The sequence below is a fragment of the Trichoderma asperellum genome, chromosome 2 (genome assembly GCF_020647865.1).
Source record: "Trichoderma asperellum chromosome 2, complete sequence".
In the NCBI taxonomy this organism is placed as follows: Eukaryota; Fungi; Ascomycota; class Sordariomycetes; order Hypocreales; family Hypocreaceae; genus Trichoderma; species Trichoderma asperellum.
In genome coordinates, this window is record NC_089416.1 from 3,911,902 (window position 1) to 3,933,993 (window position 22,092).

The following is a 22,092-nucleotide window of genomic DNA, read 5'->3' on the forward strand; positions in this document are numbered from 1 at the left end:
AAGACTACCTGTACGGGTAGTGTATGTACTTCGTACGCACAAGGAGCGGACGGACCTCAATCTCTGGATATTGGATAGCCTGCATGTGCCCGACAGGGTTTCTTCAGCCCTCACTCTATCTGCCTTCTTACCTGTACCGAGTATATTCGCTCTGTTGACACCACGACTACTCCCAATAAGGGTAGTTAGCTTATCCTCAAGCGTTCTGCCCCAGCCGACAGCCACTGCTGTTCTTGAGCTAGTCGTCACCTCCATCCAGCCTACGCCTCGACATATAACACAAAAAAGTAATATATCCACTGCGTACGCCTCCACAGCTTCCCGTCTTCTTGCCCTTCTCTCTTCTTCTTTTGATTCTTTATCCCTTGCTTTCACCCCCAGCTTTTATAACCCAGCTTTCCCTGCTCGTACTCTCGTTTATGACTTTGATTGTTACAAGTATTTGATTCTCGCATGCCCTGCCCCCGGCTCCTTTCTTGCTGCCTTCAAATGCCTACTTAAACACATGCATACACTCCTGTAACTCACGGCATATGTGATGATGCTCACCATCAAGCAGCAATCGACGACATACGGCTACAAGTCCGTCCATGATTTGCCAACTCCGCCCTCCACCTCCCGACCCTCTCCTCCCTTGAACCACCAAGATCCTTCTTTTAAACCGTATCTTGTCTCTCAGAACAGCCCGGTGCAGCCCATGTCTACTTCTCATCGTGGTCTGCCTCCGCCGGCGGCCATGACTCTGCCTCCACAACAGCCTTCCTCCGTTGGCCCTCCGCCGCCGCCGCATCATTCTCAACCACCTCATCCACCACCGCTGGTCCAGTCCTCCCACCAGGCACAACAACCATGGCCTTCACCTTCAGCTGGCCTGCCTCCTCCGCCGCAGCAATGGCAAGGAGCTGAGGAATCCATGAGGACTTGGCTCCAGGCTAAAACAGAAGAGGAGAAGACGAGGCAGGAAGAAGAGAAGACTAGACAAGAGACTCTACGTCTAGAACAGAGGAGGATCGAAATGGATATTCTGCGGGCTTCTCTGAACGGTGGTATTCCGCCTCCCATGGTCCCTCTGGTCTTTGCTGGTATGGGAAGCGGGGGTACGCTCCCCCAGGCCGCTCTTGAATGGGCACAGCAGTTCATGGCTCCAGCTCAAGGCCACCACCCCCAACTGCTTCCGCCACAGAGGCCACATTCGCCGGATCATCCTAGGGAACCCATGGTTCCTGGCCATGGAGTAGTGTACACCACGTCTCCAGCACAGGCAACCTCAGTTCAGGGACCTGGCGGATATGCACCATATCCAGGTTCGCCAACGAGGCCAAGAGGCCAGACCGTCTCTGGTGCAGTTGGACGTCCGATGGGAGTAGTATCAAGCATGACAGGCATGACCAATCCTCCCCAGCCCCCAGGACAAGGACCGCCGCCCGTGATGCCACCTTTTCAAGGGCATCAAGGGCATTCGCACACGCAGTCACAGTCATCTCAGCACGATACGAGCCCATCAATCTATTTTCACCATTGGCAGCCGCCGGCAACGCAGAGCGGAGGCAGCTCGAACCGGCCCGGATCACCGTCTGGTTCGTCAAAATTCAAGAGAAAGCGAGACTCTCTTTAGAAGCTAACTTGGATGTGTGCGGTTGTTAATAGGGGAGGGTCAGAAAAAGCGAAAAACGACTGGAGGAGTGTCCCAGCAGGTACCAAGAGCTCCAAGCGAAGACCGATTCCGATCGCCACCGCCCTTTGCGCAAGCCAGCTCTTCCAATCCCGCATCACCCAGCCGAAGATCGCATAAACGTCAACGGAGCGATGTATCATGGTATCGGCCCCCAAACCAGATGTATAACGAGGATTCAGATCGACCCCGAGCAAGAACACCACCGCAAGCTCCTTCATGGGGCCCCTCCCCACGAGAGAGAGAGGAATCGAGGAGTGTGAAGCAGTCAGTTTCCTCGCTCCTATCCCGCGAACCTGACGACTCTGGCGCACTGTCAAGGCAAGTTCCTCAGCCACCGCGGCTTGAGCCACCGGCGCCAATACCACGCGCCCGGGGTCCAGGAGATCAAAGAGCTGGCGACAGAGGTGGAGAGCCGTCTCTGCCCACAGGAGAGGCCGATCCGAGGTCTCGGCCATGAGGAGCTAGGAGTGTACGAATGAAGGAATGACTTGAATTGGATTGAATCCTGCAGATGACAACCACCCCCAGAATACTTTCGGATGACTGGCTAGTGGCATCCACTGAAGCCACGGAGTAAACGGCCGCGGCGCCATTTGAGAGACGTCTCTTCCTCTTTATGGCATATTTTCCGGCCCTGCTGCATTTCTCTTCCTTTTTTCTAAGTCTCCTTTAACACCCTTTTCTTTCTACGATTATAGCCGGCCGGTTTGGCTTCGATCGGCTTTTATTGTATATTTGTTTTTGCATACGTCAGGCACCATCCTCGCAGGCTTCTTTTCGATCTTCTACAACTACCATTGGGGCAGGAATGAGCCAGGTTGTGAGCATCGCGTTTCACAGACTAGATTGGCCGCCGGATAACATTATGTTTCCTTCTGGAGATTTGCAAGGCATGGGCGTTTTTTTTTTTAATCCTTTCCCATTATTTTCTTGTTCCTTTATTCTTTTATGTTACATTGGGAGGTGTGGGTTCTGGATTCTTTTGAATTGCATATGGTTAAAAAGTGTATTGATAGGATGGACTGTGTGTGTGTATCCAGGGGCGAGCGAAGAAGGGATGGAAGAAGAGAGGACAAAAAAGGTTGAATCAGGAGCAATTACTACTACATGGCCCCAGCTGAGCAAGGATGCAGCTTCAGCAGTACTATACGGCGGCGTATGCACAGGATATTTTACCGGATTGGTTTTGCATGGTAGGACAAAGCAGGATTTACTAGTGTTGATACTTTTGATGAGGCAGCTGTGAACAAGCGAAATAAAAGGCTGTTGGGTCCATTGGAACAAATTCTCGTCATTGGAGCTTACTTTACGACTTATGCAGTGAGAAATGCGAGCGCAAACGACGACGGTTGGTTGTACAGGGGCGTCCGGGTTGCCAATCACGGGCACGTTCAAAGTAGATGAAACAGATGACCCATGGGGATGGTACAAGCTCAGCAGCACTGCTTACTGCAATGAACAGACGTCGCAAGAACGGGCATCGGGGCCCGAAGAAGAGGGCACTTGAGCGATCGGTCATATGATATCGGGGCAGCCGCGTAAGGCTCATCCGGATTCCGAGCAGGGCGGGTGCTGTTATGGGTGGCAGCGGCAGTGCTATTCGGGTCGATGTTTGCTGGTAGTATGTGGTCTTGGTTGCATTTATGGTGTCACTGGAGTAGCAAGTGGCGGTGTCCAAGAACAAGGAGGCACATGCAGTGCCTATCTCGATATATCGTACAGGTAAGGCTGCTGGATTGGCACAATACAGGGGGGGGCAGCACGATATGGTAACGGCGATGTGACATGAGGGGAGCAGCGTTTCGGAAGACGTGAGGTCCTGCAATATTCTGGATTCTTGACGAGGCAGCTTGCGTGTGCAGGGATGCCAAGCAAGCGCCAAGTGTCAAGAGCCAGGTTGCCAGGTTGTTGTTGTTGTCAAGGCGCGAACTCCTTATACTTGTCGGTGTGTTCTGCGCTACCTGGCGTTGCGAGTACACTGTACCTATTCGAGGATGATGCTCCGTGAGGTATCTGCAGTGAGTTGTAATAAGCATGTACGTGGTTGATATCCCCCCCCCTACTAGGTAGATATCTCTTTTTCTTTCTCTGGAAATACAGTAACAATTACTATATTACTATACAGCCATGCATACATAATCAGGGCAACACATAATGTTGTGTGATTTACGCTTTGTACTCTGCATTAGACGGGCGTACCTGGCAGTAGTGCCTGGGTTGCCCCATGATGATCAGAAAGATGGTGGAGAAATGAGTTTTTTCCCACCCTGGTGTACAAGTACATAGTACCGCCTGGACGTGTGTACACTTGTATACTTGTATAAATGAATCTCAACTACGGCAATACGATGTGGGATGAAAGCGGCAGAGCCCATAAGCGAAACTTGGATCGGGTAGGAATCGAAGCCCGTTACAGACGACATGTGTTACTACTGCCCAGGTAGGTCTGCCTCGGGACTTTTTGGGAGCACCCCTGAATGCCTCTAGGCACCATGACCCGGATAAGCGTTTATGCTTTGCGGGCGCCGCAGAGAGCCCCAAAAGGAGTCTGTTTTGCCTCTGGCCGTGCTGGTTGAGGAAATTTGTCGTGCCTCGGTGTTACACATATGGAGTGCTCTGTCTGCATTTGGCTCTTCGTAAACCGCTTAGCAGTAGTGGCTTTGCATTAAGCAAAAAAAGAAAAAATGCGGACCACTTTCTCCTTGATCTTTTTTCGGAAGCTAAGGCTGTGCTAGGGTTAGAATCCAGCAAACGAGAAAAGCGACGAGAGCGAAAACGGGAAGAGACAAATTGTGTAAAAAAAAAAAAAAAAAAAAAGAGGCTGTTTCAGAAAGATTGCACTAAAACCGGGTATCGCTACGGAGCATCGCCGAGGGTATTTTTGTTGGCAGCAGCCCGAATTTGTGTATACTTGTACTCCGTACATGCTGTAAGCTGAGCTCTGAACTAGGTCTGCTTCTTGGCTACGACTAACCGCGAACTAGCAGGTGGGCTCCTCAAAGCTGCTTCTGTATTTGTATACAAGTATACGTACCGATTGGATAGCTCTCGGAGCTTGGGGTGGGCAGAAAAAAAAAAGACACGCACACCGGGCAGAAGATAACACGCTTTTCTTTTCTTGTTCTTGGTGGTCCCCCCGATTTCAACAGGGCTCAGGGCCGAGGGCTTGTCGTGTCAGGGCGAGATTAGGCTTGGTTTTGATTATTTGGGGAGTTGATTTACGGGGAAACGAAGAGCCAGTGATGGATGACATGGAGAAGGAAGAGAAAAAAGAAGAGACAAGAAGAGACAAGTAAGAAGATCAATTGGCTAAAGTCTGCTTCGGAGCTCGCGCTCCCACCTTTTTGGACGGGCGTAAAAATTATTGATGAGCATGTGCCGTATGTACTTTTTGGATTCTAGGCTGGTGTTTATTTTGCTGCTCATTTTGTCGTACGCTATTCACTGTTTCGTACTTCGTATAATCCATGTATACACACGCGTCTTATTAAGCAGCTGTTTCTTTCTCTCTTCTTTTTTCTATTTTTACTTTGACCGCATCACATGAAGTAGTGGTAGCGGTTGTAGGTATATAAGAGGAAGGCCTAAGTACTAGGTACCTACTCCGTACTAAGGTAGCATTTGACAGGTAGCAAAAAGTACCAATGCCGCGTTAGTGTATAGACGAAATTGGAAAATCAGGACGAAAGGAGAATGCCAAAGACGGCAGAGACCAGTAACTGACATGTACTGTGTGTTGGTTCTGTCTGCCTCTCGGCCCTCTTTCTGCCGAAAAATTAAAAAAAGAGCAACAAAAGGGCTTAACTTTGTTATTTTATTTTATTTTTACACAATGCTTCCAAGTTTAGACTCGGAAAGATTATTTCTTCCGTGTCAAGACCTGCCGACTGTGCTGCTGACGAAGAAAAGAGGCTCAAGCACCACTCGGTACTTGTCAAGTAGTCTTCCAAAAAACTTACACGCACATATTTGATTTGATACATTCAGTAGTATTGCTGCCAGGGGCTCATGCTCAAGCTTTGTCGTAAATGGCAAAAGACTAGACCACAATTTGAGACAATTATCTGCAACTCTGCCAGTCGCGATGCTACCCGCCCAACCACCATCCAAGCCAAAAAAAAACTTTCCCAGAGGAGACACACAAAGCCAAATCCTCATCCCCCCCTGGAGCCTAAAGACAAGCATTTTCGACGGGCCTCGGTGCGATACCCGATTCGTAACCCGCTTTTCCCGGACGTCAAACCCAATCCGGGGGGGAGGGAGGGGACGGGCAAAAAAAGAGACACTTCACACAAGGCAAGGGGGGGGAGATGGAAACCAAAATCGGAACGAGGCTTAATCTGGCAAAAGGCAAGAGAAGGAAGCCCAGGGGTGGTTTTCCCGTCTTGTATTTTGCATACTTGTAATCCTTATACTACTATAAGTAAACCCCTCGTCGTACCCGTATATACATACTTGTACCCCCCCTGTTCGTTCCATTTTCGAGCACATTCCCCCTCCCCAGAGACCAGGAAGTTGGGACTTGAGCAGCGTGGTATTCGGTAATACAGTATAGGCATACCAACGGGATCTTTCCGAGAATTAAAAAAAAAAAAAAAAAGGAAAAAGGAAAAAGAGAAAAGAGAAAGAAATACTACAGTATGCAGGGGGGCAAAAGGGAACGAGGGCGAGGGAAAAAAAAAAATCAGGCCATTTTTTTTTTTTGTGCCAAGGGTTGCTATATATATATGCCCAACCAACAACCAACACAACAACAATGGCAGTAGAAACAAAAGCACAAACAACAGAATAGGAAACCAAACCATGAAACAGAAGCAAAGACCAGTTTTTGCCATGTGAACCTCACGTTTTTTTTTCCCCTTCCACATGGCAGTTCAAACCAACAACAACAACAAAAACAACAGTAAAATTCCACTACACTATGTAGCAATATTCACTTACACAAAAAAAAAAAAAAAATCAAAGCTCGTCATCTCACACACACCCCCTTCCTACCTGTACAGTACAAGTATAATATATTAACATCATCATCCTCATCCTCATCTCTCTCCTTCTCCCCATCTTCCAGAACTTTTGTCATCCTTCAGAACCCAACTACCGAACTGCCGTATCACATACCCCCCTCCCCCCCTGGTCCCCTCCGAAATCCCGTAATCTTACATGATGTGCCCTTTTATTTATTTATTTTTTTTTTAGACTTGTAATAATTCACATTCTGTCCTTCTTTTTCGGCAAATCGTAAATCAACACCCCCTCCCTCCCCTTTGTCTAATCTGAGCCCTTCCAAGAGAGATTAAAGCAGGGGGTGGGGGGGAAGAGATAGGAAAAGGGCAAAAGGAAAAAGATGGGAAAACGCATGTGACAACTTACTAATATTACTTGGTACTCCTATTTCGTATACTGATATCGATATGAGAGATACGAATTGCAAGTTTTTACGCGTATGCAAGGATATTAAAAAAAAAAAAAAAAAAAAAAAAAAAAAAAAAAGAACAGCGGAGTACACTGCTCTAAGCGTGAAAGCTTCTACTTCTATTTGCACCATCATAGACCCAATTTGTCCCATGTCACAAATCAAGCAATCCAGCTTATCCAGTCTTGACAAAGACGTACAAGCGAGAAACAAGTGCTACCCCCCGTGAGAAACCAGCAAGGATAAGTGACAGAATAGCCCTCGAAGCGAGTCTATTGCAAAATCTCACGTATGCGTGACGGTCTCCCAGACTCCCTCCTAAAGGTCAATTCTTGGCTTGGCCAGCGCCGTCGGTTACACTTTCGATTTCTTGTTACCCAAAATTTCATCATACCCAAGTGCTTACAGGGTGCGAAATAAAGAGGCTCAGAGTTTATGGAATCTCCATCTGTATTAGTACATGCTAGTAGTAGTAGTAAAGCCCATCCTTTTCCGTTGTATATCAAGTAACCTAGGAGCACCGTCACCACATCTGCCCGCTCCCAACCACCGAGCAGATCGCGCCGGGATAATTCGCCCATGCCAAATTTGGCCAAATAGATCGCCAACCATCTCTAACTACCAACTGCTTGAAAAAGAACAAAACGCCTCCGTGACGGAAGGGTATCCATAACTGAGGGCGCACCATACGCCCGCTCTACGCCACCCTGTCCCGAATCCTGGTATATGAAGGGAAAATGAGAAATGAAAGAGAGAGAGAGAGAGAGAGAGAGAGAGAGAGAGAGAGAGAGAGAGAGAGAGAGAGAGAGAGAGAGAGAGAAACAAACTGAAGCAAGAGGAAATGACGATACATCAGAAACAAAGGAGACCATGTGTGAAGAGGTGTCGAATGGGCCATCTGCCATTAATAGAGGGTATCGGTAGCAAAACAGATGGGGGGGTATCGGGAGGTGCGGAAATTGAAGTAACAGAAGAAGGGGATATAACTAGAGAAAGCGAGATATCCCGTTCCCCTGCGCCAATTTCAGAAAACACGCAAAAGGAAAGAGACAAAGGAAAAGCTTTTATGGACAGTGATAGGGCAATGTCAGCCTTGCCCCATCGAGGAAGATGATGCTCTGGGGGAGCAAGCGTGCTACGTCTTCTTTTTGCCTTGATGCGACTTCCATTCTGCTTTGGCCACCTTCATCAGAAGATCTTCATCCTTGATGGGAATCCATGATGTCAAGGCTTTCATCGCATTTTCAAAATCCGAATCCAAGAGCACCTCGCGGAGGGCCTGTACCAAGGCAGCACTGGTGGCGTGCAAAATATCAAGCCCCGTTGGCGGAGTCGTCTCGCTGTCGCTGGGATTGATGGAGATGGCCGGCTCGGCTGCACTATCTCCTAGCAGCATAAAGACGTCCCAGACTCGCAGCTGAGCTGGAAACGGAATAGAGAGGTTGAAGAGAGTAAGGTACCATCGGGTACCATACGCTGTAATATCTACGCTGAGTTCGGTCTATGCCCCAAATCGGGAAATATGTTAGTTTCGAGAAGATACATGCAAGAAATATTCAGATATTGTGGCGCTGTCAGCACTCACCAGTCTCTTGGCTACATCCTTATTGAGCCAAGTCTCATCAAACTCATGCAGCGCTTTCATCAGGCCTTCAAACCCTGGGCGGTATAAGCGATCAAGCCCTCGCAACTGCCACATGCGCACCAGCATAACAAAGCACTTTTCTTCATCAAAGTAGCAGAGCAGCGTCGCCGCCAAAGATGCCATGCCTTGAACGTAGCCTGTCTCTGGGAAGTAGATTGATAAGCAGTGCAAGACGCGGAAAAGCAGTCGCTGGCCGCCACGATATCTTTTACGAAACATGATGTGCCGGCTAATGGTCCGCGGGACGTCGAGGTCAATCTGCACATCATCCGGCGAGCTTTGTTCCAGCAGGTGGTGAAATGAGGAGGTGATGTCCTCTTCAGACGCATAGCTCTCGTGTTCCACGGCGGAACTTGCAAGAAAAGACCACCAGGCGGCAGCACGCCAGCGATCGGGAATTCCTTTCCACGTTCGCTCAATAAGCTTAGGGTTCTTCTTATCAAACTCAAACTCCATGCCTTCGCCTTGGCCGCCCTTTCGGACAACCCTGGCCATCTTGCGCCACTTCTCTGATCTCTCCCACTCTTTGCGCTTCAGCGTTTCTGATATCCTCTCTATCTGAGCTTCTTCCGCAGCGTCCTGGAGACTGGGTGGCAGTGTCAGCATGTCGCCCGCCTCATCCAGCCATCGCCGGTCTCGATTATGAGGCAATAGGTTGCTAGCCTGTCGGATAACCGATCGCGAAGAGCGCTTCGATGCTGTAGACATTTCCGAGTTTTGCGTATTGAGTGACCTCGCTGACATCTTCCTGCTTGGGCCCAAGGGTGACAGGCCCGTCAATTCTCTCTTCTGTAGCCTCCGCCTCGGCGAAAACTGGGCAGATTTCATTTCCGTCGGCGTACCAAGCCGTGATCGAGGTCGAGGAGCGGAGATGAAGCCATATCGATCCACGCTTGCGCCGTCGATATCTTCCCAGTCTTCCAAGCCGCCTGCGAGCTCTGTATCCCGTCTGTAATCATAGTGAACCGAAGAGCTTGCAGATCTTACGGATCTTGGAGTCCCCCACACAGGAATGGGAGGCGGTAGAATGCTATTAAATGGGCGCAATGTTAGCAAGAAAGATGCTCCGAGCACGAGGGGAAAAAGCAGGCGCCTTGGAAACGCACGACGCCAGGAATCGTCAAGGGAAACCATACGAGTCATTCCCATCTTCCTCTGCTGGGAGCTCTGGGGTAGGCTCCAAGGGTTCGCAGTACGAGTGCCTTGCGCCATCCTCCCAATTGATGGCATCGCCGACTCCATAGAGCGATCTCACCTTTTGGGACTCCTTCTCGATATCGGACGTTAACACACGAATGTCGGGCGGTGGTAAGGGAGCGCGCAGCGCAGGATTGGATGCGTTGGCGCTGGTGTAGGAATCGAGGCGGTCGATGCCGGCGCTGGCGCTGCCAGATCGTGCATGGGTGGGCGTCGAAGGCGCAGAAGGAAAGGCATCGCCTCTTCCGGCGTCACTGGCCCCGTCGAGGCCTAGTGGTCCTGCGCGTCGCCCCCCGAACATGATGCTCCCGCGGTTCGAAAATGACAGTGTGGCCATAAAATCATCCTCGAGAAGGCTGTCCGTCGGGATGGAGACGCCCAGAGGAGCGAAGCGGACGTCTTCGTGGGCCGGAGAAGCAGCTTTTGGCAGTGATGTTTGTGCTTGCGCTCGAACTCGAGCTCGCAGTGCGAGAGACGACGTTTCTGCATTGCCGGGCGAGGACCGTTGTGGCTGCTTATGAGTGGATGCTGGGGGCGGCTGCGAGCCCCGCATCAGGGGCTGCATTGGCGGCGCGTTTGCGGTAGGCGATCCCTCGTCCACTACCAGGCCTAATTTCCCCTTTGGCGGCGCGGATGAGCAGACGCTAAGACGCTGCAGGAAGCTCTGTCGCTTAGGTGAGGCTGGCGATGGCAACGGAGAGGGTGTTGACGGTGGTTGAGGAACGCTCGCAGTATTAAGCTTTTTCAGGGAAGGGAATGGGGCAGACGCGGCTGGCCTAGTAAAGACTGTCTCACTTCTTGAACTCTGCCAACCACCCGGCACTGGGCCGACCACTGTTCCGTGCTGAGACTGTGGGACAGGCTGCGGTGGCACAGCGTCTGAATCGACAAGAGTATCGATGTTGGTTGATGGAGGTGGAGAGTGGTTGGCGCTAGAAGAGGTATTGTCGGCCTTTGCCGTCTTCTCTTGTTCCCTTTCTTCTTCCTCTTCCTCGCAATCTTCTTCATAAATGGTGGTTGCCGAGGTCGGCGTGGGCGCGTGACCCGAGTCTCGCTTCCAACTCTCGTGATTGAGTTTTGCCTGCCGTATCGGCGTTCTTAGTGCCGGATGCTCCTCGGTGGGCGGTGCGACGACCGGTAAAGAAAGCGCTGGAGGTGCAACGACCACGAGGCTGGACGAGTAGAGAGACGGATTCTCATACACCGAAGGAGAGGGAGACGACGCCGATGACCGTATGGATAGCGTGCGGATGGTGCTGCGTGACGGGTTTCTAGGCGGCAACGGGATGGGAGGCTCTGCCTGGATTGTCTTCTCGTAACGAACGCCGATGAGATTGGTGTCGGCAGACCGCCGTGATCTCGAGGCACTTCTTGGGCGGATCGATGTAAGGGCCATGGCTCCTTCTGGGTGTGACGGGAGGGCTGAACGGCCGCCAGATCCTTCTGAGCGAGATGGATATGGATTGCGGATGGTGCTGGCTTCAATGTCCTTTGTGCCTTTGGCGCTGTCCAAGTGGAAGCTTCGAGTCCAGCGTTTGAGCAGCTTGGAGAGGCGTGAGACGGCCAGTTTGAAAGGTTATCGTGGGTTGCGAGGGCCACTTGATAAGTGCCCTTTGGAGGTTGAAAGTGCAAATGATGGCCAAGGTGGAATCGGCAATTCAGGCCTTGGCTTGGTCCTTCCCTCGGAATCTGCGTTGGGCGCTCGCTCGCCGAGGCGATTAAGATATGAAGCGAGGAGAGGCGAGAATCTCGCAGGCAAACCAGTTAAGTCAAGGCACAAAGATACCTGAGGTGGTAGGTAGGCTAAAGTGTTGGAGACGAAGTTCCGTAGGTAGAATAAAGTAATAAATGAATGATGCCTAAGGAAGGAGGGAGGACAAAGAGCGAGGTGAACAGCCGAGAGAAGAGAGTGGGAGTGAGTGAATGAACGAGCCCAGTACGAGAGAACGAGAGAAAAGAGCGGAAAGCTATAAATGAGGGAAAGGAAAGGCAACAGGCTCAAGCGTTGACGTGGCACTCGTTGAAATCATAAAGTCGTAACAGCGTAAAAGGAAGTCTGCAGGCCCCTGGCGGTGCAATGCACAATCACGGCGGGTAGGCGGGATGCAGCTTCTCAGCTCCTAATATGGCGTGCAGAGTCGGTGTAAGAGAGAGCCTTGACAGTAACTCTCAGGCCCTGGTGCGACTCTCTGCAGCACCAAACATGCACGAGACGCCTGAGCGAGTTTGATGGAGACCGGCGAGCAAAAGGGGGGAGGTGCTGGAGAGTTATATGAAGATCTGGAGATTCGAGATCTGGGGCTGACAAGTGAATGGCTTGGGAGATGCGGGACGCTGGGGGTGGCGGCTTCTTCCTGTCTGGAGAAGCGCCTCCAGGCAAGTAAGTAAATAGCAGTAGTAATACGCAGTAGTATATCCCTTGCAGACAAAAGCAAAATGGAGCTGAGACATGAGTCTTGGAGCGAGCGGCGAATCAGCATGCAAGTGCAAAAGAAGGTATATGAGCTGAAAACTAATGAAAGAGAAAAGGAAAGAAGAACGAAAGCTCCAAGGCGAGGCTCTCCCTTCTTTTTCTATGCTCGAGCTGTCGGGCCGCGGACAAGGAGCAGCACGAGTTTGCACCTGTGCCTGCATATGGCGATGGTCCCTTGCAGGCCAGAGATGCCCAGAGAGCTTGTCGACGGGAGTGGGAGAGTGGCTCAAGGCGCCATGTGCCACGCATGTGCCGCAATGTTCGTTCAGCGCTCATCCCGTTCTTCTCTGCTGCTGTCCATGCACAGTATTAGGATTTTGCACTACGGCCTTGGCGAAGCCTAACGCCATGTTGCCTGCAGGTCCATGCAGCTCGGATGTACATTGACGCCGCATCAGACGTGCTCGCCAAGATAAGCTGGATACTGTGCCTCACCGAGTTGCACAAGAGTAGAGAAACGAAGTAGAGATGGAAAAAACCAAAAGAGACCTGCCGAGTTCTGCGGTGCGTGGTTCCGGCGCGCCGTGAGCAAGCCATTGGCGTGAGGTAGTCCAATCGGGGATCCGCGGCAGAGAACGCTAAGATGCGGCTAGAGAGGCCCGACGATGAGTGGCGGGACAGGGGGTCTAGTGCGTGCCTGGGAGCTTTTTTTTTTTTTTTTTTTTTTTTTTTTTCTTTTTTTTGTCTTTTTCACTCGAGCTTTTCAGCCATCGGGCAACAGCTAGCGACGGCACCTAATTACGAGGTGATGTGCGCTGAAGCTGCTGCTGGCCGGGGTGCTGTAACCGCCACGGCCGCTAGCGGGCGCCAACCACCTACCAGACTGCTGGGAAGCCGGCGTGGCTCATTAGCGTCCAAGTGCAATAAATGAATGCATCCATATGTCTTTCAGGCCTCAAGCTGGCCTGCGCCTGAAGGATTTGACGCATCTGCCACGCAAATGCAGCGCCCACCGCCTCTTCGGCTGCCCGCCGCTCCAAGGCAGCTTGGCGAGAGCAAAGACCAAGCAAACGGCGCAGATTTGGGGGCGTCGTGCGGGAGAGGATGGACGGACACGCCAAATGACAGGACGCACCTGTCCCATCGAGTGTTACCAAAGCACAGTGTCGTACTGGTCTCTATCGGGCACCCATCTGAGCGAGGTACTAGAATAGTAATGGATAGCAATGGCCTCGGCAGCTGGTGCTCAAGATAAGCGGAAGAACAAGGATGGCGAAGAGAGGTCCTGCCAGTAAACTGCCGGCCGCGGATAAGATGCATCGAGATAGCCTCGTATATGCACCCCTCCTCCTTCAACGGCCGCAGCGAAAGACGGATGAATGGATGCGTGGGCAAACCAAACGGGGTGCCTTTGTTCCTGGAAAGAAAGAGACTGAGAGAAGACGCCACATGCACACACGCTTTTTGAACAGAAACGGGTTTCACTCCGACGGATCCCCCCGCGGATGCAGGAACATACATGCGATCACACACACTTGCATCGCATCGCATCGCATCGCTTCGCAGTGCGTAAAATGAGGCCCCTCCCTCGTCTCTTGTTCAGCTCTTGCAGCTATTCGACACCTCGCCTAGTATCTTTTCGGCCCATACTTTTTTTTTCCTCCTCGCATTCATTCGCCACCGGGATGAGGGGTGAGGAGTATGAAGTGAAGTCCAAGATGCCAGGTACCCGTACGACGTATTCCTACACTAATAGCCCATCTACACTAACATGAAGCGAGAGGGAAATAAAAAACAAAGAGGCCGTCGTCTCATGCAAGGGTTGTCACTTCTCACAACCACCTCTGCCAATTCGGATCTCAACATATGCAAGGTACCCGGACATTGGGGGTTGTCAGCAGCAGACAAGTCACGCTTGGAAGCGCTGCGGCCGGTTGCTGTAAACCATTAAAGCTTTCCATTACAAAGTATATCCGCATCCGCCTCGCCCGACTGGTTTGCCATCCTCCCCCCGGGTCAAACTATGTATATAATAGTATGGTTTTTGTTCCAGGATATTTGGCCATCTCGGCCTAATCAGTCTCTAGATAGACTATACGCTTGTTGCTCTAGTCGGGCCAGCCCGGCACCGTGCCGGTAGAGCAAACGCTGGACAGCGGAACAGCACGCAATACCCGCTGCTGCTGTAGTACTACTATCCCCAAGCCAGTCAGACGGCAATGCAAGGGAGACGTTGAGAGGGGCCCAGTTCGGCAATCGTCATGCCGTCCCATCCCTCCCTCTTTTTTTTCCAATTGAGTTTGCGTCGTATATTTGCTCGTTCTTGTCCTTTGGTGTGTGCGGGTGGGCAGGCTACAAGTACCGTAGCACTCTGGGATGATGGCATTGAGAGAGTGCATTATTCTCCGTTTGCCCTCGGCGGTACTACGACTCCGTCCTACCCGTCAGCCATTGACGGATTTTGTGGTTCTTCTTCACTGTTGTTCTTCCAAAAAGGGCACACTCACATTGTGTGCGGTGGAAATATCCAGCTCTCGGGGGAGGAGACAAAGCATTGACGTCTTCAACGAAGCTTTCCGAGCTCGAGCCCCATTGCAGCCCACGGACTTGGTGCTAATACCTTGGCACAATGCCCTACCTTACGAGGATCAAGAGTCTAATAGGCGGCTAATACGGCCAAATGAAAAGCCACATGCGTATATGAGATGAGCGGACAGGCGATACTAGCACTTAGAGCAGCCCTTGTGCCTGGCGCTACATCCTTGATGTCCCCAGAACGCAAGCCGCCTTTTCGCCAATCGATGACATTAAAAAAAGCAAACTGCTTCCCTTGCACTATTCCTCCTCCTACTCGCTAATTCTCCCTCGCACATCTGGAATTCAGCCCAATGCCACCCCAAAAAAAAGCAACCACTTACTGTACCTCACCAGGGCCAATCCCAGCAGAGGGGAGAAAAAAAAAAAAAAGGTTCACTCTTATCGTGTTAGAAAAATCAGCCCATGTCAATGACACATCACATCACATCCAAATCGATAGCGTCGAAAAGAAAAGGCAAAAATTCGAGCAGAAAAGAACCTAAAATTAATTAATTGACCACCCTCTTTTCTCTCCAATCCTTACTGGCTCTTTCGACGTGGCTGCCTGTAAACAAATCGCCATCCCGCTCGTGGGGCTCCAAGAAATGCCGACCCCGGCCAGGGCCATGCAAGCCCAGCTCCACCTCCCCGGCGGCCCAAGGTTGAGAGCTTGCGGACCCTCTCCGAGCCGATAGAGCCTTTCTCGCTGTTCTTGTTTGCACAGCAGGGCTAACGCTCGCTTTTTATCAATTGTATTAGTAAGACGGGGACGAGAGCAGAAAAAGAGGAAACCATCTTTCCCTTCTTTCCTCCCGGCCCAATCCTAGGTCATGATTCTATTGGTGGCGTCTTTATTTTCTCTTTCCTCGTATATGCCCGGTACGTAGTGTGAAAGTGTGAATTAGGTAGTACAAAAATAGTATGTAGAGTGGAAAGAAAGATAGAAAATGAAATCCCCCCCATTACCTTGTGAAAGCTTGTAAACTTCGAACAACTGAACCTCCGAATTACAAAACGTACATATGCATCATCGGAACGCTATCCTTTTCAGGACACAAGAGCCAAATCCTTCTTTCTCCTACCAGTCATCCAAGCAGGCATTATCCATGAACCGCTTCCCCTCTCTCCTCCTCTCAGGTCTTGCCACGCTGTCTCTCTTTCCAAACCCATGGCCCCTGCTCCCCTCTCTTTCGTGCGTGTTGGAAAGGCTTCTCTTAGCTTTACTCCATTCACGTGCCCTCTTCGGTTCATCCTTGCTGGTGTAAAACCAGCAGCAGCAAGGGAGAAACAACAAGACAAAAGTAGACAAAACAAGAAGAAAAAGAAAAGAAAAAAAAAATCGGGTCACTTTTGAAAATCCACTGCTTCCCTTTCAAGTGAGCAGTTGAAGTTTCAGATGCGTCGATAAACAGATTGCGGTAGTCGCTCAGTCGGAATCGTCATATACTCGTTCAATGTGCAATAAACCGTAGATGTTGCTTTCTATATATGGTCTTCTTTTTTTTTTTTCCCCTCCTGCTTTTGGCCTTTTGGGTGAAACCCCTTTGCCAACGGTTTTTGTCTCCGATTCTGCCAATCAAGAATATCCATCTCTCTCCTCTTCGATTTCACATCCCCCCTTCTAGCAGTGGCATCAGCGCCTTGCAAGGCTCGTCCCACGCTTCACACCTCCTCATTTTCCCAATCCTTCTCCTCAAACATTGGTGGGTTACGAGAGCCATTCACTTCCAGTTTTTCCAAAAACTCCGGTGGAACAGTCGGGATGTATTTACGCTCCCTCTCTCTGTTAACACCTCCGAAGCCAGCTCCATACGATACAAGCATGTCCGTCACCGATGGCAGCGCAAATGGTAGCATATAGGCGGGATTCAGCAACAAACTCTTCGGTGTGCTGTCTTCATCATCTGAGTCTGCACCCTTGATGCTACCCGGCGATTTCATTCGAACGCTCTTTGGAGTTTGAGGGCCGTTTCCGTTAAAGTTGGACGTCACAGGCGTGGTTGGGGCGCTCTCTGCACCAGCCGTCTGGCCACTCTGGTGTCGATCCTTCTTGAGTGCCGCCTCCTTCTGAATGGCAATGAGATACTTCATGGCGCTACCAGGCAATCCCTTTTCGCCAACCTCAGGGCGATAATGCGTAGCCGAGTGAATCAGCTGTTGCGGTGTCATTCTTTTCAACTGCTGGAGCGTGCCGACTAGGGCCTCCAAGTCATCAGCGTCAAGTGATGAAAAGCACTGCAACCATTGCAGGAGTTGGATCACGGGGGCAAGATGCCGCTTGGCCGCATCCATAGTTGTTTCGCCCGATGAGTTCATCTCACCGCCCTCATAGTGTTCCGCTTGTCTGTTGTTTGTTCGCGCCCAGTCTTCCACCATTGACACGTTCATGCGGATCTGCATTGCCTTTGTCCTAGCTAGATACTTGCGATTGGATATGACCCTGTTGAACAACTCACACCCAAGCCAGTAGAGCAGCTGAGAGATGATTTGTGCCGTGATAACGGAGTGGATATCGTAGAGATCCAGCACAAAGAGCGTTGATGATAGTAAGGACGTAACATTTCGAGGTGCGGGTTTCGCCCTTTGTTTTGGGGACGGGGGACGGAATCGCTTCTCGAGGGGTTGCTCCTTGACTGTAGACTTTCTTTTGAAAATCTTCCATTCGTTTTGGAATGCAATGTCCTCAAAGCCCGGGATTGTCTCGTGTTCCAGCATGGCAGGGTCAAGCACTTTGTCCAGGCGTCTCTCGGCGTCTCGGACGATGAGCACAAATATCTCGTTGATAAGTTCAGCCAGCTGAGCCTGGAACTCGGTAGTTGCTTCAACTAACCCAGCATCTTTCTTGAGATAATGCAGGAGTAGCGTCGCGTTTGAAATCCAAAAAGCCAGTATAGTCATGTCCCACTGGGACTTTTCAACTACGGCATTGATGCGCTCCATGGCAGATACCAGCAACCTCCTCAACAGGTCTGGGCTAGCATGGTAGTGTGCATATCTGGCACTGAGGAATATCATGTTGGCCGGTACAGGCTTCTGCGACGGCGATCGCTGGGGAGTCATGTTTGTGACAACAATATCCAATAATCGGCCCAATTCATGTTCTTGGAAGACAAACATTTGGTCATGGAGACAGCGGCTCCAGTCAAACTCCTGTTGCTCTTCCTCAAATTCGTCCATGGGCTAAAAAAAAGATCATGTAATGTTAGAGGAAAGTCCAAAGATTGCCAAGGAGTAGTGTCGGATTGTAACTATTCAGACATACCTCTGGTTGGTCATCCATCCCAACATTTCCCAGGTCTACTTCTAGATCACGAGCACTCTCCATCATCAGCCGTCTCCGCATTTCGTTTTCTGCCATTTCTTCTTCGAACCGATCTTGAGAGAAGCCAGCGTTATAGAAATCACCCATAATACCCGCACTCCCAATATTATATCCATTATCATGCAGATAAAACGACATATCGCTATCCGGGGGAACAAAGTCGAAAGCTGTCCGTCCGGATGATGTCTTTTGCTCCGACGATGCTCCTTTATCGAGTAGCAACTTTGATATCACTTTGTGGCGATTCGTCATTGCCCACATAAAAGGTGTCCATTGGTTGCGGTCCTGCTGGTTCACATTGGCACCCGCTTCAATCAGAGCCTCGACGACCTTCTCGTGACCCTTGATAAATCAGTTAGCAAATATATCACAACGGTATCCTCTCCGCATAGCATGGAGGGGGCGACGAACAAAACAACTGGCGTAAATCAATGCTGGAGTTCCGTCGTCATCGGGAAGATTGACGTCCACAAAAGGCTTCGCATCTCCCTCAAGCAGCTTCTTGACCTTTTCGGTATCACCATTGCTGGCAGCCATGGTCAATGCTCTTTGGAGTATGTCCTTCTTCTCAGACTCCGACATCTTGTCGTTGTTTATGATAGCATCTTCATCTTCGAGTGCCGCTTCGTTGCGGTGGGCTGCTTGGGCTGCCAACATTTCCATCAGTCTGGCGTCGCTGTCTTTCGGGCCGCTGCCAGCGAAATCGTCTTGGTCCGTCGGGTCGTTCAAGGACAGGTTTTCGAAGTTGAGCGGCTTAGCCAGTACCGGCGAGGTGAGAAACTGAGATTGGCCTGCATGGTGTTAGCGAGTTGGTTCGTATTCGCCAAACTTGGCATTCATCGTAAATAGCTAGGCAGCTAGGTAGTTATTAAAAGGGGGGGGGGGGGGGGAAGAGAGATATCGTTTTCGCCACGGAACACACCTTGCCAGCCATCGTACATCTCCGTCTCTGGCATTGTGAATTCTCCAGCAGCATGTCGTCGGTCATCCAAGGACTTTGGCAGGTCATCGGGAATGGCTCGCGGTTTGCTCTCGAAGCCATTATCGCTGCCAGTTTCCCCAGGATCCATGGTGGGAGGAGGGGCAGGGCCAGAGTCCCTGGCTCATGGGACGTCCCGTCGCTTGTTGCACTTGGCCGATGCGGTCGCCACGGATGAGCTGCTGGCCCGAGTAAGGTATCGCGGTCGAATTAGAAGCCACTGCTGGTTTGCTCGAGCAAAAGGCGTGCCTGGAGTCGCGTGCGAAGTGTCGTGGACAAGAGAGCGGTCTACCTATCCTACCCACTTTCAATTGCTGGTAGCAGTTCTGGGGCTAACGTTGCTGGCAGGTTCGTCATCGGGTAACGATAGTATCCCCGGAGATGGTCCGTGCGCACACCGTCTGGCCACTTGCTGGAAGCAGAGTTGAACCGCCTCGAGAATTAGCACCAGGGGCTCTCTATGATAAAAAGACGAGCATTTCTCCAAGTTTCACGAAGAAAACAAATTTATTTTCTTTTTATTTTCTTGCTAAGTTGGTGAGTTTATCTTATCATACTTTTTATACGCATATATAAGCCAGTCAGAAGTACATCTACATACAAGTAAGAAATCCATTGGTGCCCAAAGGGGTCGCCCCTCAATTCGATCCGTCCAGCTCTATACCGCTCGCTTTCCAAATGCCCGGAATCGCTTTACTCCTCCATCAGGTATCATAGTAAGTCTAACATGCGTAAAGGGCACATCTGCCACTGCGGAAGCAAACTTGTGTTCCTGGTCGGGCCCAGTCTTGCTTGGAGCCACAGTCTCAACCCATCCGTCAGACTTGATATCGGGCTCTCCCTCTCCTTGCCACGCCAGACCGTGGACCGCAATCTTTTGAGGGAAGTTTCCTCGAAAGTGTGCAGTGTCGATGACAAACTCTTGAATAAGTCCCGGTGCGCCCAGTTTGACTATCGTCCAATCAATGTGATCCTTGCCTCGTGAACGCTTCGTCTCCCAGCCATCACCCATGTCTTTCCCACGGCCCGGCAGCAGCAGGTTGTCCTTGGAGCCAAAGTGTTGATCACTGCATGAAATGGCGATACCACCATTTTGTGCCGCCGCAAGATCAAAAATGGCATCCTTGTCTTCAGGGAATACGGGGACAGCATGCCCAAACAGCCGGAATCTGGCAATGCCTCCGTCGGGATACATGTTGAGCCTCACGTGAGTGTACTGCTTGCCTGTGGGCTCGTTGAGGCTCCAGCCGTGCCTTTGACTCGGTCCACATTCCCGAATATCGAGGATTGTTTCCCATTTACCTCGACCCCCTTTCCACGAAACAACCTCGTCATCGTTGTCGCTGAAGCAACCTTCGACAGAGATGGCGGGAGCATTGTTGCCGTTAAAAAAGGCCGTGTCTACTTCAACGCCATTAACAGTGCCTGAGGCGACGCCGAGGCGAATCACAACCCAGTCGAATTCCTCGAGATTGTGGCGTCTTGTTTCCCAGCCGTCGTACCACGCTCCGGTATAGACCATCTTGCCCGGCTGGCGAATGGGAGCCGTAGGAGTTAGGAGATTAGCTGCCTCAGCAAACCACTGATCCGAAAACCCAAGGACCTTACCACCCAATCCCGCTGAGACAAGGTCTAGTTCGTCGAACCTCATATCAGTAGATATTTCCTTACTAGGTGCGAGATAGAATAGGGCGAGACAAATGTTTCGGCATACCTATGCATGCTGGGCGGAATGCCGAGTCGATTTCATCGGGGCCCAGTTGCGTTGCCTTGACGGCTTGCAGCTTATACTCAACCTCATCAGCAAACGAAGACATTGTGAATGAAGTATTGAAATAATGATTTAGCAGCAGCCAGTAGACAGTCGTATATCACGCTAGAGTGCAAGATTGCTCGAGAGGCAGAAATCAGAAGTGAGGTTTATCTTCCTATGCACCAACGGCCTGATGAGAGGTCATAGACCATGCGGGTGCCCGCCCCTCTATTAGGTAGACATCGGCCACCTCCGACGCCGGCCTGCGGAACGGTAGCCCGGCATCAACCGGGCAGATAAGCGGGGAAGCGCATCTAAAATTCATGTTTGTAGTGATCTGCTGGTCTGCTGATAGCGAAGTAAATTGGCAGAAGGATCCAGACATGTCTCAGCCACTGCATCGTAAGGCTCATTCGAGTCGAGGATGGTGGCATCTTACGTACTTTAAGATCTGGTTAGAACACTAAAGTAGCTAATCCACCAATATCTCAAATTTCCGCTGCTTTGAATAGAACCATTGGCTACTTGATTTTGAGCATTGATATCACGAATCGATAAAACCCAACCTTCGCCGGCGCGTACACGACGCACACACGAACAATTGCCTCTTCCTATGCTAGCACATGGGCGGACTGCTACCCTTATCCATTTCCCAATTTCAGGGTAGCCCTACTTAGAGATTGGACATGAGATAAGGTGCATGTATGCATGTACGTATGTAGGGTACGGCCCTCTTGGGGGAAAAAGATCCGAAGCAAGCCAGCGCAGGCATTGCGGGGGAAGAGGCAGCTAAAAGTTTAGACCCCGCAAGCGGCCGATACGGCATATTGTACGGAGTAGATGACCTAGATATTGGGTGGGCTATGCATCTGATGCTAATGTTGTATCCCGATACCCAAGCTCAGCAAAATCACGAGAACAAGGTAAAGGGCAATAGACCTCTTGCGTCCAGAGAGTGAAATGTGTTACAGGCTTGTGCTGCGCCGCATCACGGCTCTCGCCAAATATATGCCTCCACGTACCACCAATGCCACCGCTTTTGACGTGCTGGCCAGGTAAAATGGTGATAGCTGCCCTCTGCGTGCATCTCAGCATTCACTTCAGCGCCTCCCTGCGCT

The 22,092-nt window shown here is 50.8% G+C and overlaps 4 protein-coding genes across 4 annotated transcripts; 1 reads left to right on the top strand and 3 right to left on the bottom strand.

The window, feature by feature from the left end:
- Positions 1-538: 538 nt before the first annotated feature.
- Positions 539-2,132, top strand: TrAFT101_003602 (uncharacterized protein; the record flags this gene model as incomplete). The annotated part of the gene is made up of 2 exons (XM_024898917.1): positions 539-1,577; positions 1,648-2,132. The coding sequence occupies 2 exons, from the start codon at positions 539-541 to the stop codon at positions 2,130-2,132; spliced, it is 1,524 nt and encodes a 507-aa protein (XP_024766641.1).
- A 6,091-nt stretch (positions 2,133-8,223) lies between these two features.
- TrAFT101_003603 (uncharacterized protein) lies at positions 8,224-11,326 on the bottom strand (the record flags this gene model as incomplete). The annotated part of the gene is made up of 3 exons (XM_024898981.2): positions 8,224-8,589; positions 8,674-9,763; positions 9,870-11,326. 3 exons carry the CDS (start codon positions 11,324-11,326, stop codon positions 8,224-8,226), a joined length of 2,913 nt encoding a protein of 970 aa, XP_024766638.2.
- Positions 11,327-15,404: 4,078 nt separating this feature from the next.
- On the bottom strand, positions 15,405-19,717 carry TrAFT101_003604 (uncharacterized protein). Its single transcript, XM_066126936.1, has 4 exons — positions 19,165-19,717; positions 18,654-19,033; positions 18,183-18,584; positions 15,405-18,100 (listed from the first exon to the last, which is right to left on the bottom strand). The coding sequence occupies exons 1-4, from the start codon at positions 19,310-19,312 to the stop codon at positions 16,583-16,585; spliced, it is 2,448 nt and encodes an 815-aa protein (XP_065983043.1). The 5' UTR covers positions 19,313-19,717; the 3' UTR covers positions 15,405-16,582.
- ALC1 (Allantoicase) lies at positions 19,713-21,145 on the bottom strand. The gene is made up of 2 exons (XM_066126937.1): positions 20,936-21,145; positions 19,713-20,853 (listed from the first exon to the last, which is right to left on the bottom strand). The coding sequence occupies exons 1-2, from the start codon at positions 21,036-21,038 to the stop codon at positions 19,880-19,882; spliced, it is 1,077 nt and encodes a 358-aa protein (XP_065983044.1). The 5' UTR covers positions 21,039-21,145; the 3' UTR covers positions 19,713-19,879.
- Between the last annotated feature and the right edge of the window lie 947 nt (positions 21,146-22,092).

Excerpts from the sequence above, each read along its gene's own strand:
- TrAFT101_003604 (XM_066126936.1), bottom strand. The coding sequence starts at position 19,312 with ATGGATCCTGGGGAAACTGGCAGCGATAATGGCTTCGAGAGCAAACCG. Across the intron at positions 19,034-19,164 it reads GATGTACGATGGCTGGCAAG|GCCAATCTCAGTTTCTCACC; the intron begins GTGTGTTCCGTG and ends AACACCATGCAG. Across the intron at positions 18,101-18,182 it reads GGATGGATGACCAACCAGAG|CCCATGGACGAATTTGAGGA; the intron begins GTATGTCTGAAT and ends TCTTTTTTTTAG.
- ALC1 (XM_066126937.1), bottom strand. The coding sequence starts at position 21,038 with ATGTCTTCGTTTGCTGATGAGGTTGAGTATAAGCTGCAAGCCGTCAAG. Across the intron at positions 20,854-20,935 it reads ATTCCGCCCAGCATGCATAG|ACCTTGTCTCAGCGGGATTG; the intron begins GTATGCCGAAAC and ends TCGACGAACTAG.